The 24,145-nt window shown below is 39.5% G+C and overlaps 1 protein-coding gene across 3 annotated transcripts in view; it reads right to left on the reverse strand.

Annotated features, from left to right (window-relative positions):
* The window catches only part of unc13c (unc-13 homolog C (C. elegans)), a 115,280-nt gene that overhangs the window by 8,598 nt on the left and 82,537 nt on the right, over positions 1–24,145 (reverse strand). For 2 of the 3 annotated variants that reach the window (XM_084929933.1, XM_084929926.1), the window contains exons 19-29: positions 20,432–20,558; positions 18,355–18,451; positions 17,060–17,203; positions 16,739–16,816; positions 15,100–15,177; positions 14,314–14,340; positions 11,269–11,357; positions 10,774–10,911; positions 9,767–9,890; positions 9,203–9,262; positions 7,243–7,323 (exon numbers count right to left, since the gene is read on the reverse strand). In XM_084929933.1, the coding sequence (XP_084786059.1) occupies positions 7,243–7,323; positions 9,203–9,262; positions 9,767–9,890; positions 10,774–10,911; positions 11,269–11,357; positions 14,314–14,340; positions 15,100–15,177; positions 16,739–16,816; positions 17,060–17,203; positions 18,355–18,451; positions 20,432–20,558 (1,043 nt within the window). The remainder of the gene's footprint in view (positions 1–7,242; positions 7,324–9,202; positions 9,263–9,766; positions 9,891–10,773; positions 10,912–11,268; positions 11,358–14,313; positions 14,341–15,099; positions 15,178–16,738; positions 16,817–17,059; positions 17,204–18,354; positions 18,452–20,431; positions 20,559–24,145) is intronic. The other variant, XM_084929938.1, reaches the window with a different exon arrangement.

The raw sequence follows: 24,145 nt of genomic DNA on the forward strand, positions 1-24,145 counted from the left end.
AGAAATAACCTGAGATTATGTAGACAGTATGCATTTTCCAAGCAGGAGACCAGGCAAGAGACAGCAGTAATAGCCACTTTTCTGTCTAATTACCGTGCATTTAAATCTGAAACCCCTGCTTGGGTGGTTAATGCACATTTGCGCTGATAAGCATGATAGCTGAGTACACACAAAGCTTTGCATTCTTTTGAAATGCTGTCACCACTCCTACATATGGAAGATTGTGGCCATGGAGAGATCTTATTAAGAAAAGATGGACTGCTTTTTTGTTCTTATCTGTTCAGCTAGCTTTCTTCTACAACACATGATCATTACACAGACAAAAGAGCTATTGTTAAGGGCGCTTGTGTTGTTTGTGGAGTTTCTGTTGTCATGATCCAAGTTAAAAAGTTGGTGCACCCTTATCTCATGTCAATAAATACACTGGACAGAAAATGCAGTAGACAGAGATAAGTCTGTGAAGGTTCTCAGTCATCCAGGTCATCGTAGTCAAAGGAGCTTGCAAAGAAAAGCGTCTGGACTTCTTTAAGTTACTTGAAGACGTTTCACCTCTCATCCGAGAAGCTTCTTCAGTTCTAAGGTCAAATGGTGGAGAGTCCCAGATATAAACCTAGTGGGAGTATCCCCCCACAGAGGGACAAAAGGACCCCCTGATGATCCTCTAATCGCCTGAGCCAAGGTGTGAAAGCGGGTGTGGGTCCCAATCAGCCAGAGTTTCGGGTGTGTTCATTGTGAAACCTGGCCCCACCTTATCATGCGAATTCCTGAGGTCAGATGGCCCAGGATGTGAGTGGGCGTTAAGGCGTCTGGGAAGGGATCTCAAAACTGGATTATAGATGGCAGAGAGTTGGTGTCGTAAACCCCCGCCTCTGTTCAAAGATGGTCGCTCACAGTGGACATAGATGGCTTCTTTCACTCCTCTTTCAAACCATCTGTCCTCTCTGTCCAAAATGTGAACATTGGCATCCTCGAAAGAGTGTCCTTTATCCTTAAGATGCAGATGGACTGCTGAGTCTTGTCCTGTGGAGGTGGCTCTTCTGTGTTGTGCCATGCGCTTGTGAAGTGGCTGTTTGGTCTCTCCAATGTAGAGGTCTGGGCATTTCTCGCTGCACTGTACAGCATACACCACATTGTTAAATCTGTGTTTTGGCGTTTTGTCTTTCGGGTGAACCAGTTTTTGTCTGAGCGTGTTGCTGGGTCTGAAATGCACCGGGATGTCATGCTTGGAGAAAACTCTCCTAAGTTTTTCTGATACACCGGCTACATAGGGGATGACAATGTTGTTGCGTCTGTCCTTCTTATCCTCCCTCGCTGGTGTCTGGTCTTCTTTTCTGTGCCTCTTTGCTGACTTTAAGAACGCCCATTTAGGATAGCCGCACGTTTTGAGTGCTTCCTTTACATGTGTGTGTTCCTTCTTTTTTCCTTCAGGCTTAGAGGGAACATGTTCTGCCCGGTGGTGTAGGGTCCTAATTACTCCAAGTTTGTGTTCCAAAGGGTGATGGGAGTCAAAGAGGAGGTACTGGTCCGTGTGTGGGGGCTTCCGGTAAACTTCGATGTTGAGTTTGCCGTTCTCTTCAATGTGCACAGCGCAGTCCAGGAAAGGCAAACAGTTGTCCTTTGTGTCTTCCCTGGTGAACTTGATGTTTTTATCCACAGCGTTAATGTGCGCAGTGAAGGATTCCACTTCTTGTGTCTTGATTTTGACCCAGGTGTCGTCCACATATCTGTACCAGTGGCTGGGTACTCTTCCTTTGAAAGAGCCAAGAGCCTTCCTTTCCACTTCCTCCATGTAAAGGTTGGCTACAATAGGTGACACGGGGGAGCCCATGGCACAGCCATGTTTTTGTCTGTAAAAGCCTTCGTTGTATTTGAAATATGTAGTGGTGAGGCAGAGGTCTAACAGTGTGCAAATCTGATCGGGTGTGAAGTTGGTCCTGTCCTCCAAGGAGCTGTCTTCTTGTAGTCGTTTTCTGACAGTCTCCACGGCCTCCGTGGTGGGTATGCAAGTGAAGAGAGAGACTACATCAAAGGACACCATGGTTTCATCTGGGTCCAGGGTAAGTTTCTGGACCTTGTCAGTGAAGTCGGTGGAGTTCTTGATGTGGTGTGGGGTGTTCCCCACAAGGGGAGCAAGGATGGTAGCAAGGTGTTTAGCAATGTTATAAGTGGCTGAGTTTATGCTACTGACTATGGGTCTGAGTGGGACAGCTTCCTTGTGGATTTTAGGAAGTCCGTAGATGCAGGGTATGGCATCCCCTGGGTAAAGGCGGTGATATGTAAGGCGGTCAATAATTTTGTCCTTTTCAAAGTCTTGAAGGCAAGCTATAACTTTCTTTTTGTAGCTGCTTGTGGGGTCTCGCTTTAAGGCTTCGTAGGTATTATTGTCACTGAGGAGAGTAGTGATCTTTGTATGGTAATCTGTAGTGTTTAGGATCACGGTGCATCTTCCCTTATCAGCTGGTAAAACAGTCCTCTTTGACTCCCATCACCCTTTGGAACACAAACTTGGAGTAATTAGGACCCTACACCACCGGGCAGAACATGTTCCCTCTAAGCCTGAAGGAAAAAAGAAGGAACACACACATGTAAAGGAAGCACTCAAAACGTGCGGCTATCCTAAATGGGCGTTCTTAAAGTCAGCAAAGAGGCACAGAAAAGAAGACCAGACACCAGCGAGGGAGGATAAGAAGGACAGACGCAACAACATTGTCATCCCCTATGTAGCCGGTGTATCAGAAAAACTTAGGAGAGTTTTCTCCAAGCATGACATCCCGGTGCATTTCAGACCCAGCAACACGCTCAGACAAAAACTGGTTCACCCGAAAGACAAAACGCCAAAACACAGATTTAACAATGTGGTGTATGCTGTACAGTGCAGCGAGAAATGCCCAGACCTCTACATTGGAGAGACCAAACAGCCACTTCACAAGCGCATGGCACAACACAGAAGAGCCACCTCCACAGGACAAGACTCAGCAGTCCATCTGCATCTTAAGGATAAAGGACACTCTTTCGAGGATGCCAATGTTCACATTTTGGACAGAGAGGACAGATGGTTTGAAAGAGGAGTGAAAGAAGCCATCTATGTCCACTGTGAGCGACCATCTTTGAACAGAGGCGGGGGTTTACGACACCAACTCTCTGCCATCTATAATCCAGTTTTGAGATCCCTTCCCAGACGCCTTAACGCCCACTCACATCCTGGGCCATCTGACCTCAGGAATTCGCATGATAAGGTGGGGCCAGGTTTCACAATGAACACACCCGAAACTCTGGCTGATTGGGACCCACACCCGCTTTCACACCTTGGCTCAGGCGATTAGAGGATCATCAGGGGGTCCTTTTGTCCCTCTGTGGGGGGATACTCCCACTAGGTTTATATCTGGGACTCTCCACCATTTGACCTTAGAACTGAAGAAGCTTCTCGGATGAGAGGTGAAACGTCTTCAAGTAACTTAAAGAAGTCCAGACGCTTTTCTTTGCAAGCTCCTTTGACTAGACAGAGATAAGGTATACCCAGCTGCAAAGACATCCAAACCACATTGTCTTTATCAGACAAAGCTTGACACCACAATGGAGAAAGTGCTGGTAAATATTTTCAGACTGGTGTCAGGTCAGTGACTCGACACATGGGGAGGCGCTATTGTCTGCCTCACCAATGATTTATTAGTCATAAAGTTTGACCGACATATGCTTCTTGTGAATTATACATAATCTGGCGTGCAGAGGTTGAGTCATCAGTGGAGTTTTAAGAGAAAGAAAGAGAAACGGCACATATTCTATCCATAAAATGCCCAGGAAACACTAAATATACATAAAATTCCCAGAGATTAACATCTATAGTTATTTTAAAAAAAAACACATCCAACTACAATTGAATTGGCTTAAACAAACAGTGGTACAATAAGAGTTGTATCTATTCACAATTTCCCACCATATAACACAGGAAGATGTTCAGAATGTCTGTATTTTGTGCCTTGGAGATTTGTCTCATTTTAGGTCAGAACATTTGAAACAATTTATTCAAATAAAAAATATCACCTCCTCATTCCAATCACCATCACAGCACTAAGACTCACAGAATAAGCTGTACTGATCTATAAGAGTGTCGCCTCATCCTGAAAAATGCCTGCAGTGTTACTGCTGGGCTGCAGTGCTGCATTCCCCCCCAAACCAACCTGCATGCTCAAGATATCACCCTGCCTCCAGTAAAATCACCGGCCACCTTTACAACATCCGTACTTTCTTTTTGTTACCCTATTACCCTCCAGTTCCTTATATTTTGCCTCATATATTTAATTTCGTTTTTCTTCTTCATTTATTTTCTCTATCTTCGAGGCTTAGCAGGGGTTTGCATTTGGTAGTTAATGATGTGAGGCTGTAGTCTTCTGCTGATAAGTCTTTAGCACATTTACCTGAGCAAGTAAGTGATTACTAACAGTTTATTTTCTGGTAATACTAACATCTGACAACAAGAAAGACAAATAAAATGGCCTCCATAAAGAATCTTATTATCAGTTTTTTTCCTAATATCTATGTTTGTTGTTCAAAAACTGGGATCTATTCTGAAATGCACTTCAATAAATGCCTACATATTATCTTATTAACTATATCAAATATACATTTTATCGAGGAACTCTCAGACATCTTTCTCATACAATCAGACAAGGCCAGAGTTCAAAGAAAGGATAAATAATACATTACTGGGGCTCTGTTAAGTGTGCTATTTTGTCAAGTAAGGTCTGCTTAGGCCACTGCATTATCCTGCCCATTAATTTTTACAGGTTTGAAGTTCAGCTTGGATGAAATATTATATTTAAATGTTTAAATAAAAAAGCATTTAAATAAATAAATATGTTGCACAGGATTTAACTTTTTAGTCCAAGAAGAAATTGTGTATTTTCAGGGTTTTTCTTGTCTTTATATAAGTTTGGCTTTAATAAAGTGTAGACTGTTCTCCACCGTAGTAACTAGTGAGTCATTGTAAGTTGCTGCATATTCTAACTGTAGTAACCTGCCCGGAGGAAACCCTTTGAAAAGCAGTTTTCAATAAGTGCATTATTGGAATACCACCTGCTTATGTGAAGCAAGACAAAGATCAGCTGAGTGCCACCATTAAAAACTTCAGAATTCTTCATAATGTTGATGAGAACAAATATACAGTATAATACTGTATTTTAGAAAGCCTGAAAGAGGTTTCTAGAGTGTCTCTCCTGTCAGCATATGTCTGCCTTACATTCCTGCAGTGAAAAATCAGCTTATATAGCCTGCCGTTGGAGTTCTATATTTATAGTTACTGATGAATGGCACATTTTTTTTAATTTTAGTGTATCTATTTTTGATGGGTTTTGGGGTTGTTCTGTTTTTTAGACTGTATGATTCAGGTAGCCATTTAAACAGAATTTCTAAATTTCTACCAACTCTGTGCTAATCGACTGCTCTCATTGGAATACTGATGAAAGAATTTCGGTGACATGATTGATTTAAACCTCCAGGTAGTTTCCTTGGTGACAGCAAAATCAATTAGTTTTTTTCTACACCTTATGGAGTCGTGTTTCCATAGTGGCACCTTGCCATAACTCTCCTCTTGTGCCTGAAGAACTCGGACTTAGTATCATTTTGTATCCTTTTACAAAAACTGTCAAATGGCAGAAAAGTAAAATGCTGCTGTTTTTTCTTCTTTTTCTATGGGCTTGGGAAGTGTCAGAGGTATTTTTAAGATGCAATTTATTTTTAGTTTTAAGTTGTGCACCATACTCTTGTAGTTTCACTTCATCAATATTAACATTAACAAGCAAACAAGAAATACTAACAAGCTCCTGGTTGAACCAAAGAGCATCGCTTTGGAGCAAATACTACAACTCGTGACCAGTATTTCAGTGTTTTTTTTTAAAACTGCTAAATAATTTTTTTAATGTTATTTATTATTTTATTAAGTCCCACCCTATTACACTACCACCACCATATTTTACTGTTGGTATTATGGTCCTTTTTTGAAATGCTGTGTTAATTATATGCCAGATGTAACAGGAATCAAACCTTCATATAAGTTCAGATTTTGTCTCGTCAACCCACAGAATGTGACTTTGACAGTGACTTTGTTTCTCTTGTGTTAGATTGTAGGATGATGTGTTGCTTTTTGAGACCTCTTAGTCTGCTTCACTTTGTCACTCAGGTTCTAAGTAATTTTGTAATTCAACAGGTCTGCCAGTAATCAGGCCTGACTGTGTTTAGTAAAACTGAACCAAACTTTCCAAAAAAAAGTGGTTAATCACAGTTAATTCATGATTTAACAAGACAGCCAATTAATTTTTCACACAGAACCAGATAGGTTTGGATATCCTTTTTCCCTTAATCAATGAAATCATCATTTAAAAACTGCAATCTGTATTTACGTGGGTTATCTTTGTCTAATATAAACAAATTGTTTGATGATCTGAAACATATGCAAAACACTAGGAAATCAGAAAGGGGGCAAACACTTTTTCACACCACTGTAGCAACTCAGCCATAGAAAACCCTGCCATGAATCACCTGGTGCACAACTTTTGTACTGATGCTAATGCTAGAAGAGGTTTGGAACGCTGCAGTTATTGAGTCAGCAGAGTGCTGGAAACTTTTACGTACTAGCCTCAGCACTTAGCAACCCGCTCTCTTTATGTGGTCTTTTACTTTGTGGCTGAGTTACTCTGATTCCTAAATGCTTCCACTTTACAATAACACGACTTTCAGTTGATGGTGAAATAACGAGGAGAGAATAAATTTCACGAACCTACTTGTTGTTGCATTGGTATCCTGTTACAGTACTACACTTGAGTTCAGTGAGCTCTGTAGAATGACCCATTCTTTTCTGCCCTTTATGTTTGTAAAGACTGCATGGCTAGGTGTCCGAGTTCATACACCTACAGCAATTCGAATTACTATTTCATTCATTTACTTTATTATTTTTACATTTTGACAATATTTAATATCATTATATATGATGTGGAAAAAATAAAACATAATCGGTAACCTTTAGTAAATCCATTTACAGTGTAAACATAGGTGCAAGTAGAGACTATAGCTCTTAAGACTAAAATGTCCAAAGCATGTCACAAGTAACAGAATTCCACACTCCTAGAATATGCATGTTTATATCATTTGCATATCTCTGCTATGCTATGCACACCTGCTTTTCCTTTTAAAGGTCAAGTTTAGCCAGTACTGCCAACTGTATAAATAAACAAACAAAAAAAACCTCACCTTGATGGTGGGAAGCACAAGGTCCATGGCTGCGCACTGGCGTGGTGTCAGACTTCTGGCTTCTTCTCGGATGACATGCTCCTAGAGAGAGAGAGTAAAACACTGCAGTAAGCAAATACCATCACAAGTCACATTTGTTAACTTTGAATTTTAAGACGTATCTCCAGCAAAATGGTTATGACCATTTACTGCTTACAAACCAGAACCAGTGCAAGTCATTTAAACTGTGTGTGATAAATTTAAACCTCGCTGTCTCACACCAACACACAAAAAAATCTATTTTAATCATGAAAAATGTTTTTGTCAAATCTAATTGGAGCTTTCATGACCCGTAAATTGATTGCTGTAAATAACTTCTGGCACTTCCTTATTTCTCAGGTGTGTACAGCTCGTGTGTACAGAAGCACACAAAACTCTGAATTTCTGCAAAAGTTTCATATTGGATGAGATTTAACTATTTAATCCACATAATCACACTGTCAGGTGCATGTCGATGGTGGTTTACTTTGAAAATGTACATCCCAATCTTGAGATGAAAGATGTGTGTATTCAGCTGCAATCATCATATGGTACAGATTTAATCAACCAAAAGTCTTTAAACAGAGCTACTGTGAGAGGAAATAGTTTAATCTGCATCAGTGCTAAGATGTTCTTTGGTTTTGATGCCAAAATTGCACTGGGTCACCCTCATTTGCATTGTGTCTGTTCCAGCACTTTCTCCATCCAGAGAAAGCAAAGCCATGGTGTGCCCCAAAAACACTGGAGGTTGCATGGAGGAAGATATGTTCTGATGGAGAAACAGTGTATGTTTAGATAGACTTTTTTTTGCCATTTATTATTATATTATATTACTGTAATAATGTATTTATTTACTCTCGCAATTGAGTATTTCAAATAGAAATGGCTATCTTCCTGCAAAATCCATGTAGTAAGCTGGGAACACACTACAAGCTGTTTGTTGTCAAATATTTGCTGAAAAAGATAAGTGCTGTGTAGAGCTGATCACGGGATTTACAGAGGTCATAGGACATAGACATCAAAGTGGTCCTGCACACTGCATTACATTTTTCAAGCAAACTGTCAATCAGCCAAAGTGTTCTTCAACTGTTCCAGCGAATCTGAAAACATTACATAGTTCAAAAGTCACATCACTGCAATAGCAATTAGTCAGGGATTTACTTCGGATGTTAGATTGTGTAGGAAGAGTTAGACACATGCTTTAATATATTAACAGGAGAGAACAGAGCTAAGAATAAAAAAATGACATCAGAAAATGAAGCCTACATTTTATGACAAAAGTAAAAGAGCTGGAGATTATCAGTCATAATCATGAATAACAAGAGGATGATGAAGCACTTTAATACTTTGGGAGAAAGACAGAAAAACGCCCATCTGTGTACAGATGATCAGTACCCAGATGTTGCCTCAAAGGACATCTGACGGAATCCCACACACAACACAAACATGAATTCGCTTAAAATTCAGCAGGGAAACACACATTACATTTGCAACTTCTGTGTGACTCAGAGCTAAAATACCTCTCAGAGGTATTGTCACACCCTAGTTGTTAGTGAAACCACAGCACAGCCACTGATCTATCCAAATGCCTCACTAAATGGAGCTCGTGGGATTAGACATCCTCCAGTCACATCAGCAATTAGACACCTGCCCAGTTATGTAGCTGTATTTTATGATGCCAAAGAAGAATTATCTTACAAGGTATTTGTTCTTTTTATATTTCTGGACGCTTGCATGTATAAAATGTGGATCATGTTCAGCTGTGTGGTGAGATTATTTCTTTTCATTTGTGTAATATATATTACATAAGCCATGACCACAAACATTTTTTGCAAATATAAGAACAATCCATCTTTAATTTAAGTCCCTTTTTAGACAATATAGGATTCAGACCAAACAGAGTTTCTGTATTGTGATATTTATAAGCTCATTCATAAATTACCTTCAGTTTAGATAGCTGTCCCAAGTCCTTGGCAGCACTGAAGATCATCTGAGCTCCTTGCTGTTGGAGAAGCAGATACGGTTCCATCATGAACCATCGTATGAAAATATATTTTTGAAAAATGCAGCAGAAATTGTTAAAAGATTATCAGGTGATCAAGCTAAACAGAGTGAAGGGATAACTTATTGTTGCTGAAATTGGATTTCTAAAGTGGCATTGGGAGACATCTCAAACACTGTTTGACATGATGACTTTAAGATTTGCCTGGTTTGGGTGACAATAAAAAATGGGCTTAATGAGATACTCCTAAGATGAAAAATGTTAACCAAGCTCTCACAAAAGGATTAGGAGTATGAAAAAAATCGTTCTACGTGCATAAAGATTTAGAGATGTCATGTTGCCGTGCTTCATCTTCTGTACAGTGATTTGTGTGCTATGAGGGGGCAGGAGAGAGCTGAACAGATGGAGGAAGAGAGAGAGACAGGTGCACAAGAGGAGGGAGGTGGAGGCCAAGTGAAGAGCTGAAAGAGGTAAGAGAGAAGGGAAATCTCACACAATACTCACACTCTGGTCACTCAACGGAGGCAGAACAATTGTTCTCTCGATTGTGTTCAGCACAATCTTCCAAAGCTCTTTGAGGACTCGTTTCAGCACTGTCTTCTCACAAATCTTGGCAAATAACATTAAACTGCAAAACAGGAAAGGAGGTCATGTGTCAGGTCAACACTTACAGCCCTGCCTCAAAACTAAACAAACATGGCTAAAGACTCCTACTAATGTCTTCATAAATATAATGATTAAATAAAGAAAAGAGGAAAAAAACAGCTGGGATTCAAAGAATAAATGCAGCAGCTTTATGATTTAATCTCACCCTATTGTGCAAGCAGGGTCTAAGAGACATGAGAAAGGATTTTGTATTTCCATATCATTAAGAGGATTCCCTGTAATACCCCACTGGCCTCAATGTTGATTTGACAAAAGATTGAGAACGATTCCCAGGGCTCAGCTAACCATATCAGAACACAGCATAAAAACCCTCCAAGTAATAAATGCAGTCCTTAGGTTACATTAGTAGGCAGTGATCGATAATGTGTCTCCTGTGTATTATACCCATTTTTCCTAGTATCAAAGTGGTCCCAACCAGAAATGAAATGATCAAACAATTGATCAGCATTGAGGAGAGGAGGAGAACGGATTTCTTTACAATCAAGGGTCTATTTTTCCCTTAATCTTAGTCTTAGGACACAACACTGTCTGAAAAAGGCAGCCCAAGGACTTAAATGATACTAAAGAAAAATGCAATGTCCTCTAACAATGTGCTGAACTGACCAAACGAATAACACCAAACAATAACTTTCGGTATGTTAATGTGCGTGCTATATTTTTCTGCTTAACTTGCAATTGCTGTGTTTAAGGAAGTGTGATCTAGAGCTCCCTGGTTGGATTGCTTTTGTAGTTCTGTACTTGGATTAATGACATTTGCTGGAGAGGTTGGCACGTGCAAGTATTGTAAACAAAAGGACAAAATTGTGTTACACAATTCTTCTACCTTGTATTCAGTAGATACCCACTTTTTGTCCAGAAGGTCCATAAGAGGCCGGAGGACAGTCTCTGCATCCATGGCAGCATTACTTCCTTTGGCTGGACCTTTCATCTGAACCAGCTCCTGGTTCATCTGCTTCACACAGTCCTCAATCACAGGCTTAAAACTGTGTAATGGAAAGCAGAAATCCTTTGAATCTTTTTCTTCTTCTTTTTTATGCTGCAGCAGTAAAAATTAACCATTTTGAATTGGTGCTAGCTCACTCCCGCTGTTCCTATTATATGACTGAAAAGGTGTTAAGAGCTGGGGTGACATTTGTTCATTTGGAAATGTTAAGGAACTTGCTGTGCTCACAAAGCATGGTGCACAGCAAGAGCGTGAGCCAATTACATTCTGAGCAAATGTCTGTCAATAACTAAGCAGCCATATAGTTCAATTTCTTTGACAGAACAAGACATGAATAAAGTCATTTACCATTTGAAAAATACCCCATGCGCGCATTTTGAGTAGCACCAGTGCTCACCTGGAGCCAAACACTCCGCTGAGCTCATCCAGCACTGTGTTGAGTTTATTTTGCAGCTCCTTTAGCAGATCACTGGCCTCTGCATCCAGCTGTCAGTAAAAAAACAAAAAAAACAAAAACCCAGTTATGGCATAATTACACACCATACACTAAACACACACTGACTAGAACTCGGTATCTCTGGAGGATGCCTCTACTAGGGTGGGGGTGCTGGGGGGATGGGGGCAGGCACAGAGGAGTGGTAACCTGCCTTGCTGGTGGCCTCCTACTCATTCTGCCTGCCATCTGTGGCAAGCAGCGCTCTGAATACCAATGGACAGCTCACCTCCGAGCACTGTAACGATAACTGCCGAGTCATGAGACACGGTGTCAGCAAAGAAGCAGCGAGCGAGTGGTCTCTCAATGGAGAACATTTTTGTGCACTATTACACATGTTACAGAAGAGAGAAGATGCTGGGAGCCTGCTACATCTCTGGGATTTAAGCATTTGGGCATTTATACATACAGATGTTCTGATTCTCAAGACTGATGTTTTTCCGTTTTAGGGAGAAAAAACCTTTTTATGTTTGTTGCAATAAACAGGTGCAAGATTTATTTGAGAGTGAAAAGTTTATTTATTGAAATGTGGGTGTGTTTTGATTGATATCTATATCCCACATATCTATATGGTGACAGATGACAACCTTACAAATGAATAGCTTCCAAAGCCAGCCGATGCAAAAGACATCAACACTTTTTTCCCCCACAACATTTACTGTACGCATGCATTTGTTGGCCATATTTATGCATGCGCATGTGATGAATGTATGTGCATGTTCATGTTTGCATTTATGTAATGTTTTGGACATATTTTCATAAAATACATAGACAGACACTCGTGCTATGCTGCGTGCCAGTAACTAAATGTATGACTGCATCTGCTTGTCTCAGTGTTTGTGAGGCTCTGTACAAATGTTGGTGTTTTTGATGTTGTTCAGGCTTAGTGCTGAGATGGATGTTTGAGGTAAGGCACGGCACCACATGCATGACAGATCGTCACGTTATACCTGATAAGCTTAGCCATGGAGCCGCTCATCTCTCACATTCTAGTGGCAGATAGCTCAGCTGGGAAGCAGATGAGTAAACTAAACCTTTTATGGCTGTGGAGGAGACACGCCTCTATTTGTGGATTGATCGAAATAGATTTTACATCTGTGTGTTCACATGCACAAACTTTAAGGCTGTTGTCACCTCAATGGAATTGATGGATCATGCTGACAAAAAGTAGTCTGTGCCCATAAAGATTTGACATGTAATTTTTTTCACCATATGTAACGTGATTAACGTCTTTTCATGTGATAGCAAAATAAATAAGTAAAAATTTTGGTTTCTCCTGGGAAAAGTTTCAGATCGGGGCTCTAATTTCTAGCCTGGCAGTCCCTGAAATTGAACAATATGTCTGGATAGGGGTGCTGGCAAAAAAAAAAAAAAAAAAATCCCAACACTGTTAGAGAAACCAAGGCAACTGTCACCTCCCAAGTGGAAAGAAAAGTCTACTCTGACTAATGTGTTATTCCTGATCCTGCAATCGAATGTCTACCTGCAGTCCTGACAGCAAGGCCTTCATTTAAAACCTGTGACACGCCAATTTAAAGATGTGGTGCATTTTCCTGGATACGATGTCTAGAAATGAATATGGGTACAATTGATAGATACTACTGCATTCTGATTTGAAGAAACTGCTGATGAAGTTTAGGGAAAATGTACACCAATTCCACCACAAGATTTCTTACACACGTAGTCTAAGTAGCCAGTGCATTTTTAATGTTGTCAATTAATCTTTAGAGGAGGGAAACAAAATGTCTGGAAATCATGGAGCACCTGGTTTCTCCATGGCAACTGGTTTCACTTGACACTGAGTGGCATCCAGAGTCTTCCTGAGTGTACTACTCTCCCCTGGCTGACAGCCTATCAACTGCAGTCCAGCTCTGATTCCCCTTGCCTGTTTCAACAATGCAATATCTACTCACTGGCAGGTTGTTAGTCCAGAGCACAGTTTGTCCATAATGACTAACAATGCCAAGTAAATAAAGGCTTAATAAAATGCCATTTCTAAGTTGAGCGAAATACCCCAAATAAGTACTAATACTAATCTGGGGAGATCAGTCCACGATGAGTCCATAAATGGGCACTGTAAGAGATTATTGTTAATCTCTGTTATGATAACAGCTCTTGGTAATTACACTGGTTCTCTGGGAGTTAATTTCTGATACGGAACTCCTCTGTTATAAATAGAGGAGAGAGGAAACTAATAGGACACTTTCACCTGAAATAGACTTTGGCTTTATAATTAGCCAGATAAATTACTTGAGACATGCTTAAAAGATATGCCTGATCATCTATTACCAGTAGTTATTCACAGTTTTTGAAAGGAAGTTACGACTTCTCCTGTCACTATTCTTCAGATGATAATAATGGAGAGATCCGAGTGTAGATCTGCAAATATTTAGGCCATAGCAGCACCTCTGCTAAGGGCACAGCTGGAGAGATGTAAGTGTTTGAGAAGCTCATTAAACACAGTCTGAAAAATCCTGTCTAAAGCATTTTGTGGCTGCAGCTTGGAGGATGGAAAGAGAAGATCAAAACCACAGCCAACAACTTAGTGAGCCCCTGACTCTGCTCTTTCCATCGGAGTAAAAAAGGGAGCAGTGAACTAAAATAGATATCACACTTCTAAATTTGACACGGATAGAAAAGTGGCAGACAGACCCCCCCCCCCCAAAAAAAAAAAACACGCTAAAAATAAAGATGGGATCAGGTGGTTTGAGCCACTTTCCCCAGAGAGCAGGGGATGGTGAGCCTGAGCAGCCTGTCCAGAGGGGTGATGGGTAATTCAGATTCCGTATGCTCTGTGGCACATGCTGCTGGAGGGGCTGAGGGGGTGGGGTGGGGTGAGAAGCGTACAAGCGTGAGGGGTGGAACGGGGGAAGAGGGTGTGCTTTTTTTTTTTTGGGTATTATTTGGTAAATGGTGAAAAGGGGTGCTGACAAATCCTACTACACACACCTTACAGAAGGACACAACCCCCTCCTCCTGGAGACAGAGAGAGAGAGCACAAAAAAGAAATGGGAGGAAAACAGAAGACACAACGACAGAAGACAAAACGCAAGGCAAGACAGGTGTTAGAAACTACAAAGAAACATGCAGGTAAGTCATAGGAATAAGTGGCAGCTGCTTCTCACGTTTGAATGACAGGTTGACAGGGAAAATATTCACCTGTGTTTCAGGCACAACACGGAGATTTGGGGGGTTTAAGTCAATATGAAAAATGTTAAGTCAACACATATTATACACAGGGGAGATTAGAGGTGGGGAAATATAGATGGAATACAAAGAAGGTACGAACAGTAGCAGACGTGGTAGTCGGAGGGGTGATCTACATGTCAGATAAATCTGTTAGCTGTCTGAACTGAGGTTAAGATTATAATGGGGTCAGTTCGCTTCCACTTCATATGGATATCATCTGAAATGATCTTTTACATAATCACACCATATATATTTTACAGCAGCAGACTGTTGATTCGAGAAGGGAGGTTTAAACTTTCAAATTAGCTGGCACCACCTGTGCTGAAGACACTTTAACAAGATACTAAATCCTGGCGATGCTGTTTTTTAGCTAACCTTGTGATTTCCTCTTCCTGGAAGATAACAGATTAAGGGAGTATTTAATTGTAATGATTGATATATATGAATAAATTGAGGGTTACAAGTCTTATTGAAATTGAAAGTGAATTGCCTCAAAACAGACACAGACATTACACAGAAATAGCATATAGATAGTTAAGTGCACACCTGCTTGCCACCCATGGACTCAAACATCTTCTCCAGCTGGACACGAAGCTGCTGAATGTTGTTGAGAATGATGCAGGGCTGTAAAAGGATGAGAATGAATGTGACTACACTGTTTTGTAAAACACAATGTAACATCTAATGTGTCTAAAAAATATCTTTAAAGTTTAAATCCTGCAAAAAAACTAGCACATCAAATTTAATGGTTCCCAGATACTGACATAGTAATGTAACAGTTTGCTGGATTAACATTTAACTGCAAACACAATGCATAATGTCAGAAAAATCACAGGGGCATTCACTGTAAAATCTACTTTTGATTTCCTGACACATCATCTACACAAACTGGCAACGTTTCTGAATGACATCAGCAGTCAAAAGGGGGAAATGCAATCCGTACGCAACACAACAAAGAGAGAAATATCTACACCGAATGTGTCAGGTGGCAGCGTTATCGATTCTCCGCTCCACAAGAAGTTTAACAGATGACAGACATAAATCACAGTGCTCTTTATGGAGACCTGAGAGAGTAACTCAGACAGTCACAGATTATATACGCTTAAAACAAAGCAAACAAACATAAAAACAAGACAGACATGAACTCAACAAACTACAATTATGATACTTGTAATAGAAAGTACTAAAATGATCATAATGCGGCCCACAGAAGAGGGGTGATTACTGTCTTTCAATCCCTAATGCAGCCGAAATTGTGTCTGTGGCAAAACATAATGGGTTTCTTTTTATAAGATTTATGAGTATATGAGATATTCTAAAACCACATATGATTATTTTCCACAGCTGCATAATTTTAGTCTGTGAAAAATGTAACATAAAATCCTTGGTTTACTGACATATGCACCGGATCTATGATGCAATTTAAATGTAAGAAAGGGCAAATAAATAGAATAACACAAATAAAAATCACACAAAACTAAAACTAATGTGTTATTGTGAATGCACAATGTTCATATGTAAAACTAGAAAGTCTGACAAAAGCAAAGACAATTATAGGGTACGTCCTTGGTAAAAAAAAAAAAAAAAAAATCGTGTACTGTATAATATATGAGTTCTAATAAATTAGAGATTAGATTAGGTTAAATTTCTGGAACTATGTAACTTCATTCTTTTCATCAATTGTCATTTTAATTCTGTCTAGGGAAGGGACATTTCATGTTTTCTCTGGGACAGTTGTAATGAGCCTGTCAGCACTGTAAAGAAACATCTGCCTCCTCTGCGCGGAAACTGTGTGTTATCGCTCACTTCAACTTCAAAGACCACTGTGGATAATTAGGCCACTCACAAGGCTCTGTGTTTAGTCATCCGTCACATTAAACAATGGACAGAGAGCTCAGAAAATACCAATGACTTTTCCCCATCAGCTCTGGGCTGTGACATGAATAATTGCATCCCGGTTAATAAAGACACTTTGTTACGTGCATTAAGGAAGACAGGGCAGGGCTCTACATAGAAGAGACTGCACTGTTATTGCAAACATTTTTTACATAGTCTCCATGCCAACTGCTGCTAGAGACAGTAATCATAGAAACACTTTCTTCTGACTTGCCATATTTGCACTTGCACAAAGAAACTCAACATAACCTTTCCAATTAGCATTTGCAGGCTTTGAGTGGGCACTTACCACATTCTCCTTATTCAAATACAAAGGAAAGTCCTTGGATATGATTGCAGCATATTGCAGAAGAACTTTGTTTATAGTCTGCGGGGATTGAGAGAGAGAGAGAGTTTTCTAATTAATGACTGCTGCTCTACTTGCATTGCTGTATGTCCAGAAGTCACTGAAAAACCCTAAACAGTTAAAGCATCATAACTAGATCATATTAAACACAATAAATATACCAAAGAGTCTGCTTGCATCAATGGGAAACTATTTAACAGTGAGTTATTATTCCCAGCAATAGTATTCAGGGTTCACTAGGGGGGCCTTTCCAAAGAGCCTGACCTTCGCAAAGCGGCACATGAAGTGAGCCAGAGCCTGTGGGTTTGGGCATTCCAGCTTCTTGATAATCTCAAAACTCTGGTTTAGCTGAGTGAACACATCCACCACAGAACAGGAAAAGAGGGCATGCTCTGAGGTTTGCTGGAACTGTCGAGACATGTTCAGACAAGGAAACATGGAAGGGAAAGAGAAAGAAAAAATGTCAGACCTTAAGACCTTTAGGCACCTTCATAATTGCCTGACAGTTGTATCTTAAAAAGACAGATAATTAAAATGTATTTACTGAGTAAAGGTACTGATGATGTTTACTAATGACTGGGGATGCACTAATAACATGCCACATAACTATCTGAAATGCTTTCAAAAGACCATATCAATTTCCGTGGTTATTCAGTATACACATGAACTACAATCAATACATTTTAGGTGATTATGATATTTCATGAATTTAAAATTTAACTGTTTCCAACAAATAATGAGTAAACTGCCAAAATAAAGTACACTTTACACTTGATTGAGGAGTATGGACGTTGATGGGGAGTAGGAGGCATAGAGCTTAAATGGGCCTGCATCCAAAAATACTGCAGTTTCTACATATTCTCTAGCATAGTGTTTCTGTTAAAAATATCTCAGTCATAGACACCATGAGTAGATAACAGAGGAATATGCTTCTGACTTCAAAAAGCTTGTAAAAAAAAATCACAGAAGACACTGAAATACTGTTTTCAAAGGCTGTGCATAAACTGAGCTTGACATTTAAAACCTGGGAATCTCCCTTTTTTTAAGTTTTCCACTTGGGCAGGTTTAAATAAAAAACACTTTCACTATGCAGTTTGAAATATCAGAAAATGTTAACTTTAGCAAACAATATTCTGTGATGTTGATAGTAGCATTTGTAGGTGTTTATCTGGTTAAATGCATGAGATGAAATATATATCTTTTTACTCGGATAAACATTAACAAACAAGCGTACAGACCTCAGTATACTGCAGTTGTTTTCTGAAGCTTTTTCCCATTTCCTTTCATTATTCTCTAAGATCATTCAGTGCCTTTCTTTGCCCTGAAAATCATGTTTTGTTTCCTGTTCATATCAATTTTTAATTGAAATTTTATTAATATTCCAATCATGTCTTAGAGCGAGGGCTGTTTGGACTGTGTGAAATTCCTTTTATCCTCCCATATCCTACTCAAGAGGTAAATTCAGGCTAAACAGGCCGTCCTTGTGAATAAACACGCAAATGGCTTTGGTGAGTTAATATAAAAGTTATATATTAAGAACTAATTCAATATGTACTCACTCCATCTTTCTTGTCCCTTTCCAGCGCTCCATTGAGGAAATCCATAGCAACATCTTCATTTTCATCAAGCCACTGAATGACAAATGGCTCAAACCACCTAAAACAAAAAAGCCTTTTTTCATTAAAGGATCAAACTGTAGTTTGGGGTTTCTTTGTATTATACAGAAGTTATTCAGACGCAGAGGGCAAGAGATTTTCATATATAAATATGGGGGAATCAATTGAAAATGATTGTAGTGCACTCAAAAGTTGGCAGATTTTGTTCGTGGTATTGACCAAGGTTGTCATTCACGAAGGTTTTGAAATCAAATTTCAGTTTGTGGACAGATTAGACTGCGAAGTTCAGACAGAGGACAGAGGAGGACAGGCCGGAACAAATGAGTCTGGTAAAGAAGTACATTTGTTAGCGGAATAATAATGCTGTTCTATCTGTTTCACTTTGACATTTCCGTGTTTAATATTGTGCCTGAGTCTGTCCTCAGAGCAGCGGATGTTCCCCCAAAATTGCAGTGTACTCTGGCTAAGGGCATCTGCCACATGAAGTAAAGCCAATAAATAAGGTGGGCGGGGTGACAGAGAAAGGGAAGACAGACAGGGAGACTTGTGTGTGTGTGCGTGCGTGTGTTTGTATGTATGATGTGTATGCCTCTAGAAGAATCAATCTTGCTGTTGATGGTGTTTGAGTGACAGTTGGGCCGACAGGAAGGGTGAGTCATTATTCTGATAAACCGGCTGCATGAGAGAGGGCAGCGCGTTACTTGCATCCAGCACATGTTTCTATATCGCAGCTATTTACACAAAAAGCAGAACAAAACATTTTTTGAAATTCTAAAATGCTTCTAAGTGCTTTAAATTCTTTCTCCTCATCATAACAGTATTCTTGCTTAACCAGAAACGGCTGCATGTATAACAATGGTTTTAAATTATATTTAAAAATTCAAAGTTTTAAAGATAGATTGTTCAAGTGAAATATCTTCTGTAACAATACAGCTGAAGGTGAGTGATATTTACCCATTTAATTTTAACACTGAAAACTTATTATCTAATAAAGCTTTGTAATGCCTAATGGCAGATATGACTACCACATGATAGAATTTGGACAAAACAAATAAATTAAGCTCTATTGCCAAAAGTATGGGTCTGCACCTCTTAATCTTTGAATTCAGCCATGTTTAGTCCCACTGCCTCAGGTATATAAATTCAAGCACTTAGCCATGCAAATATTTTCAAAATAATGGTTTGTTCTAAAGAGCTCAGTGAATATGAGCACTAGTCTGTAATGCAGATTAAAACATGCAATAGCATGCCATTGCTGCAACAAGTAATTTTGTAAAAGAGATAGTGCTAGAGATTACATATTCAACTTAAAGTGGTATTATTACAAACTGGTAGCATTCAGGAACCACGGCAACTTAACAAAGTTGCAGACCACATGAAGTAACAAAGGGGGGTTACTGAATACTGGGGTGCAGAGTGCAATCTCCAGCCCTCATCCAAACCTCCTCTGGCATTAGCAACAGTACAAAAACTGTGCACTGGGAGCTTCATGGCGTGGGTTCCATGTCCGCACAGCTCGTGTAGGTGTGATGTCATTCCCACTTATGCTCCTTTAACTTCACTCTAATTTAAATGTTTTAACTTGGCTTTTTAGTTTTAATCCTTCACTAGCACTACCATTGAAGACCAGCGCTCTGATACAAAATCACCTTCCACCTAACTTGATGCAGATTTCCTGCAGTGAATCTGTGTTGATGCACAGAAGCTGTTCCGTTATTTATTTGATCCTCATTTATATCATTGGGAATTATTACAGCTGAATCAACAGCTCTCTAAACTGTTTTGACAAAAGCTGATTATGACTTTCATTTACTGCTAAATTAGCCTGTATTAGTTTTATCTTTGCCATAATTTTAACTAACAGTTCATGCACAAACCTTTGCTCATACAGTAACACGTGTGTGTGCGTGTGTGTGTGTGTGTGTGTGTGTGTGTGTGTGTGTGTGTGTGTGTGTGTGCGTGCGTGCGTGCGTGTGGGCACACCCGTGTTTGTGCATGTAGATGTGTGGAAACTACTCACAGAGAATATTCAGGTGGAACATCCTTGAAGGCCGGCAGGTCACGGACATACTCATTATGGAACCATTTGACTTTGAAGTGAAGATTCATGTATTCAGTGCTTTTGCATAGGCGGTGCTTATCATGCTCTGTAATGCAGATTAAAACATGAGGCACACATGTTAGCAAGTGCAGTATTCACTGGAAGTCATTAATAATGACACCCTGAAATCTAAGTTGTAAAATGAAATAGTCTTATGGGTAGAAGGACCTGGACTGACCGGAGAGGATGCTATAAATTAGTGGTAAGTGTATTGAATGCATTCTGTTGTTCTTTCAACATCTTCACAAGAACCACAAGAGCCGACAGACACTCACATACTCTTATATTTGCTTATATAAATAAGCAAATATCCCCATAAACATGAAAAACACCTGCGCAACAGTGCTTGCTTTTAGTCTGACATCTTAACAGCCTCGATTATGTATAGCCTTGAGCTATCAAAGAACAAGGAAATAAAATGCGTCTGCGAATGTGTCCAGCTCTCACCAGAGACAGAAAGCTTTTGAATGACTGCAAACAAACTAGAGCTAAAATGAATTAGACTTTCATGTCAGCTGACAAGTCTGCTGAGTCATTTAGTCCAGCTCACCGTGGGCATTTCAGAACAATTAAACACTTTCATGGGATCCCCTTTAGAAGAGATGGATGGTAATGGTGCAAACGAAGGGGTTAGGACAGAATAGATGAGAGAAAAGAAAGGAAATGAGTAAAAAGAAACTGTAAGAGAAATGCCAGACAAAAGAGAAGGGACCACTGGAGAAAGACCAATAAGAAGTAAAGCATTTTGCGACTGCAGTGATGGGCACGGATGAGATTATGGCTCTCGGAAGAAGAAGAAAACTGCAAAAATGAGAGGCCCATATGGTGGAGGGAAAATCTAACACAACACTAACACAACACAAAGGACCACTAGAGTGTGTTGTAATGAAGAAATTGGATACAGGAAACTGTTTCATCACAGTTTCAACACAGATAAGATAGCATATAGGTCAAGGAGACCATCCTTCACTGACAAGACAAACACATTTTCTGTACAGGTCTACTGTACATGTCTACAGCCACACAAGAAGCTCACATCAAGTGTGAGAGGTGGCAGCAATGGAAAAGTTTCCATTGGGTGTGACACAAGCTGCCAGTCACTCATTATTGGGCTTCCAGCTGTCCTAATCAATAACCACCCAAACAAAAAAGAATACTAATGGAATTACATTTATTATATAATGTCATGCTACCGTGTGAGAAAATTGTTTACTAAAAGCTTTTCTGCACAGTTGGATGAGTGATGTTTTAATAGTAATGGGTAATATTGATAGTGAAAGTTAATACTTTGCTTCCTTCACAATTCTATAACTGTGTGAAACATTGAACATCTGTAATGCAGTAATGTAATTTCTCTTATCCCATTATAATTACAATTATGCCATTATTGTTTTATAAAGGTTCTTTAGATAGCCTGCAGAAGGGCAAGGGAGCATGGCTGAGCTTTTGAGGTGGTAAAATGAGGACATCACTTGTATTTTTATTGCACAGATTATAGTAAAGTTGATTATGGTAAAGCGGAAACTGCATCCAGGACAGAGATAACTATCTACTGCTGCTAACACAGCATTGTCCCTTTGCAGAAATATGCAGAAATTTGTCCAATTTGTGTTTGTACTTAAACACTGTAAGTGTGTGTGTCCCCTTATTAGAACAGGGATTGGTGCCAGTGTGTTGCCTGAGGTTTCCATATATGTGTATATATCAATGCACTCCTACGTATTTTAGCATCAAGCTGGATGTTTAACAGCTTTAAAAAAATGTGACTTTTTTGGTCAATTACAACAATTATACTAACAGGAATGCTGTTTGCTGTGAAACTGGTAATTATGAGAGTGACCCAGTAATGACGTGATCCAGCAGTACAAGTTGTGATTTTAGTTAAATACTAACATTACAATATTGGCTAAACAGTGCAAACATTGACAAGCCTTAAATTTAGACTGTAATGTTGAGCATTCGGTAGCAGTGGTGGCAGGGAGCTAACCCTTGCTAATTAGCACAAAACACATAGAGCCCTTCTAATTACCGTCATGTGCCACCTTTTCTACTGTCCTCTGTCCTCTTGCCTGTGACCTAGAGACTGATCTCACCACACCACAACAGAACGTCTTAGTTCCTATCTCTAAGAAGAAGTGAGGACAGAACAAGTTTGCTGAAGGAGCTGAGAGTGAAGATGCACAGGTGTATGCTCTGCAGAAGCATTTTTACCAATCAAGATGTGACACACGCTCTTCCACATTAAGAACACCGTTATGCTCATTTAACAGAGATCTTGACACAGAGCTGTATGCCATAGCAAAACAATGGACATTTGGTGCAGCTTTGACACACATCAAATTTAATTAGCATTGATTAAAACAGGGGGAGGCGAGTTCTGTTCAAAAATCCACAAATAGAAATGAAAAGAGGGCGCCGTACACAAGTAAAAAAAACATTATTTTTCTTTTATCTGTAAACAACAACATTATGACAATCCATGAAAAAGTTGTTGCAATGTTTCAGCTCAAAGCGATGGACTAACAGACTGATGTTTCCTGGAGCTGTTGTTGCTATCTACTAGTGCACATTTGTTAGCATTATAGTCTTGCACTAAAGCATCCTGCACTCCCCTTGGAAATCCAACGCTTCTATTGAATCACGTGTTGGTCTTTTTATTGGTCTCTGTTAGCCAACCACTCCCTGTTATTTTGTATGGTGTTTTTTCATTTTTTGCACGACCCTTTCCTTCTCATTTTTCATGCACTTTTATCCAGTATGCAAATAGCCATACAATTCCTTTCTCGATGGCAGACACGATTTAGTGTAGCAGCTGCTTCAGTGTTTCACAGATGGAATGTGTTGCGTAGGCACTCTACATCTGATCATATGGTCATTTGATACACATTTGAGGCGTACTGTAATGCCAAATGTATACCGTAATCCATTTTAACTAAACCATAAAAACATTTGTCTATTTCTGGACACACGATAAGAGGTCTCAATAAGGCTGAAAAAGCGGGGAACATAAGTGAGCACAATAGTTTAGCAGAAAGAAAGAAACCACCTAATCACACACATATTCAAATGCAGGAAAAGATATAAACAAGCACACAACATCAAAGACATGTTTAAATCCAATGCATTGCACCGTGCCTGTCGTGGCTTAATCCTGATAAGAACCTCAGTGCTTACTTTGATGAATAGTGCCATGCTTTCCATGATCGCTATACTTCCTTATAAGCTCAGAAAAAAAATATTTACATATGTGCAATTAACACGTGTCTGCCTCAAGATGCATTCAAACACAATACAGTGAGTGCTGTACGTGAGTCAGTCGGTTTTCAGCTGTTACCGCAGTTCGTTTTATACCTGATTTAATAAGCGTGACTCCACTTTAACAAAGACATAGGCAGGCTGTCATGTACATTAAATATCTATGTGAATGCATGTGTTATAGTAGTTCTACTGAAGCATTAACATAATAATTGGATGGCACACTATTGTTTCAACGCATCTTACTGAAAGGTTACATAATATTGATATCCCCAGAGAAAATGTCTTCAAAGCAAAGACCTGGGTTACATTTTTATGAAATGTGAAGACAAATGTAACAACAGATAGATAAGTGCCATAGAGAAAGACATTCTAAAA

This window comes from Perissodus microlepis, chromosome 1, assembly GCF_051167445.1.
Source record: "Perissodus microlepis isolate ML-2025 ecotype Zambia chromosome 1, ASM5116744v1, whole genome shotgun sequence".
Taxonomy (NCBI): Eukaryota; Metazoa; Chordata; class Actinopteri; order Cichliformes; family Cichlidae; genus Perissodus; species Perissodus microlepis.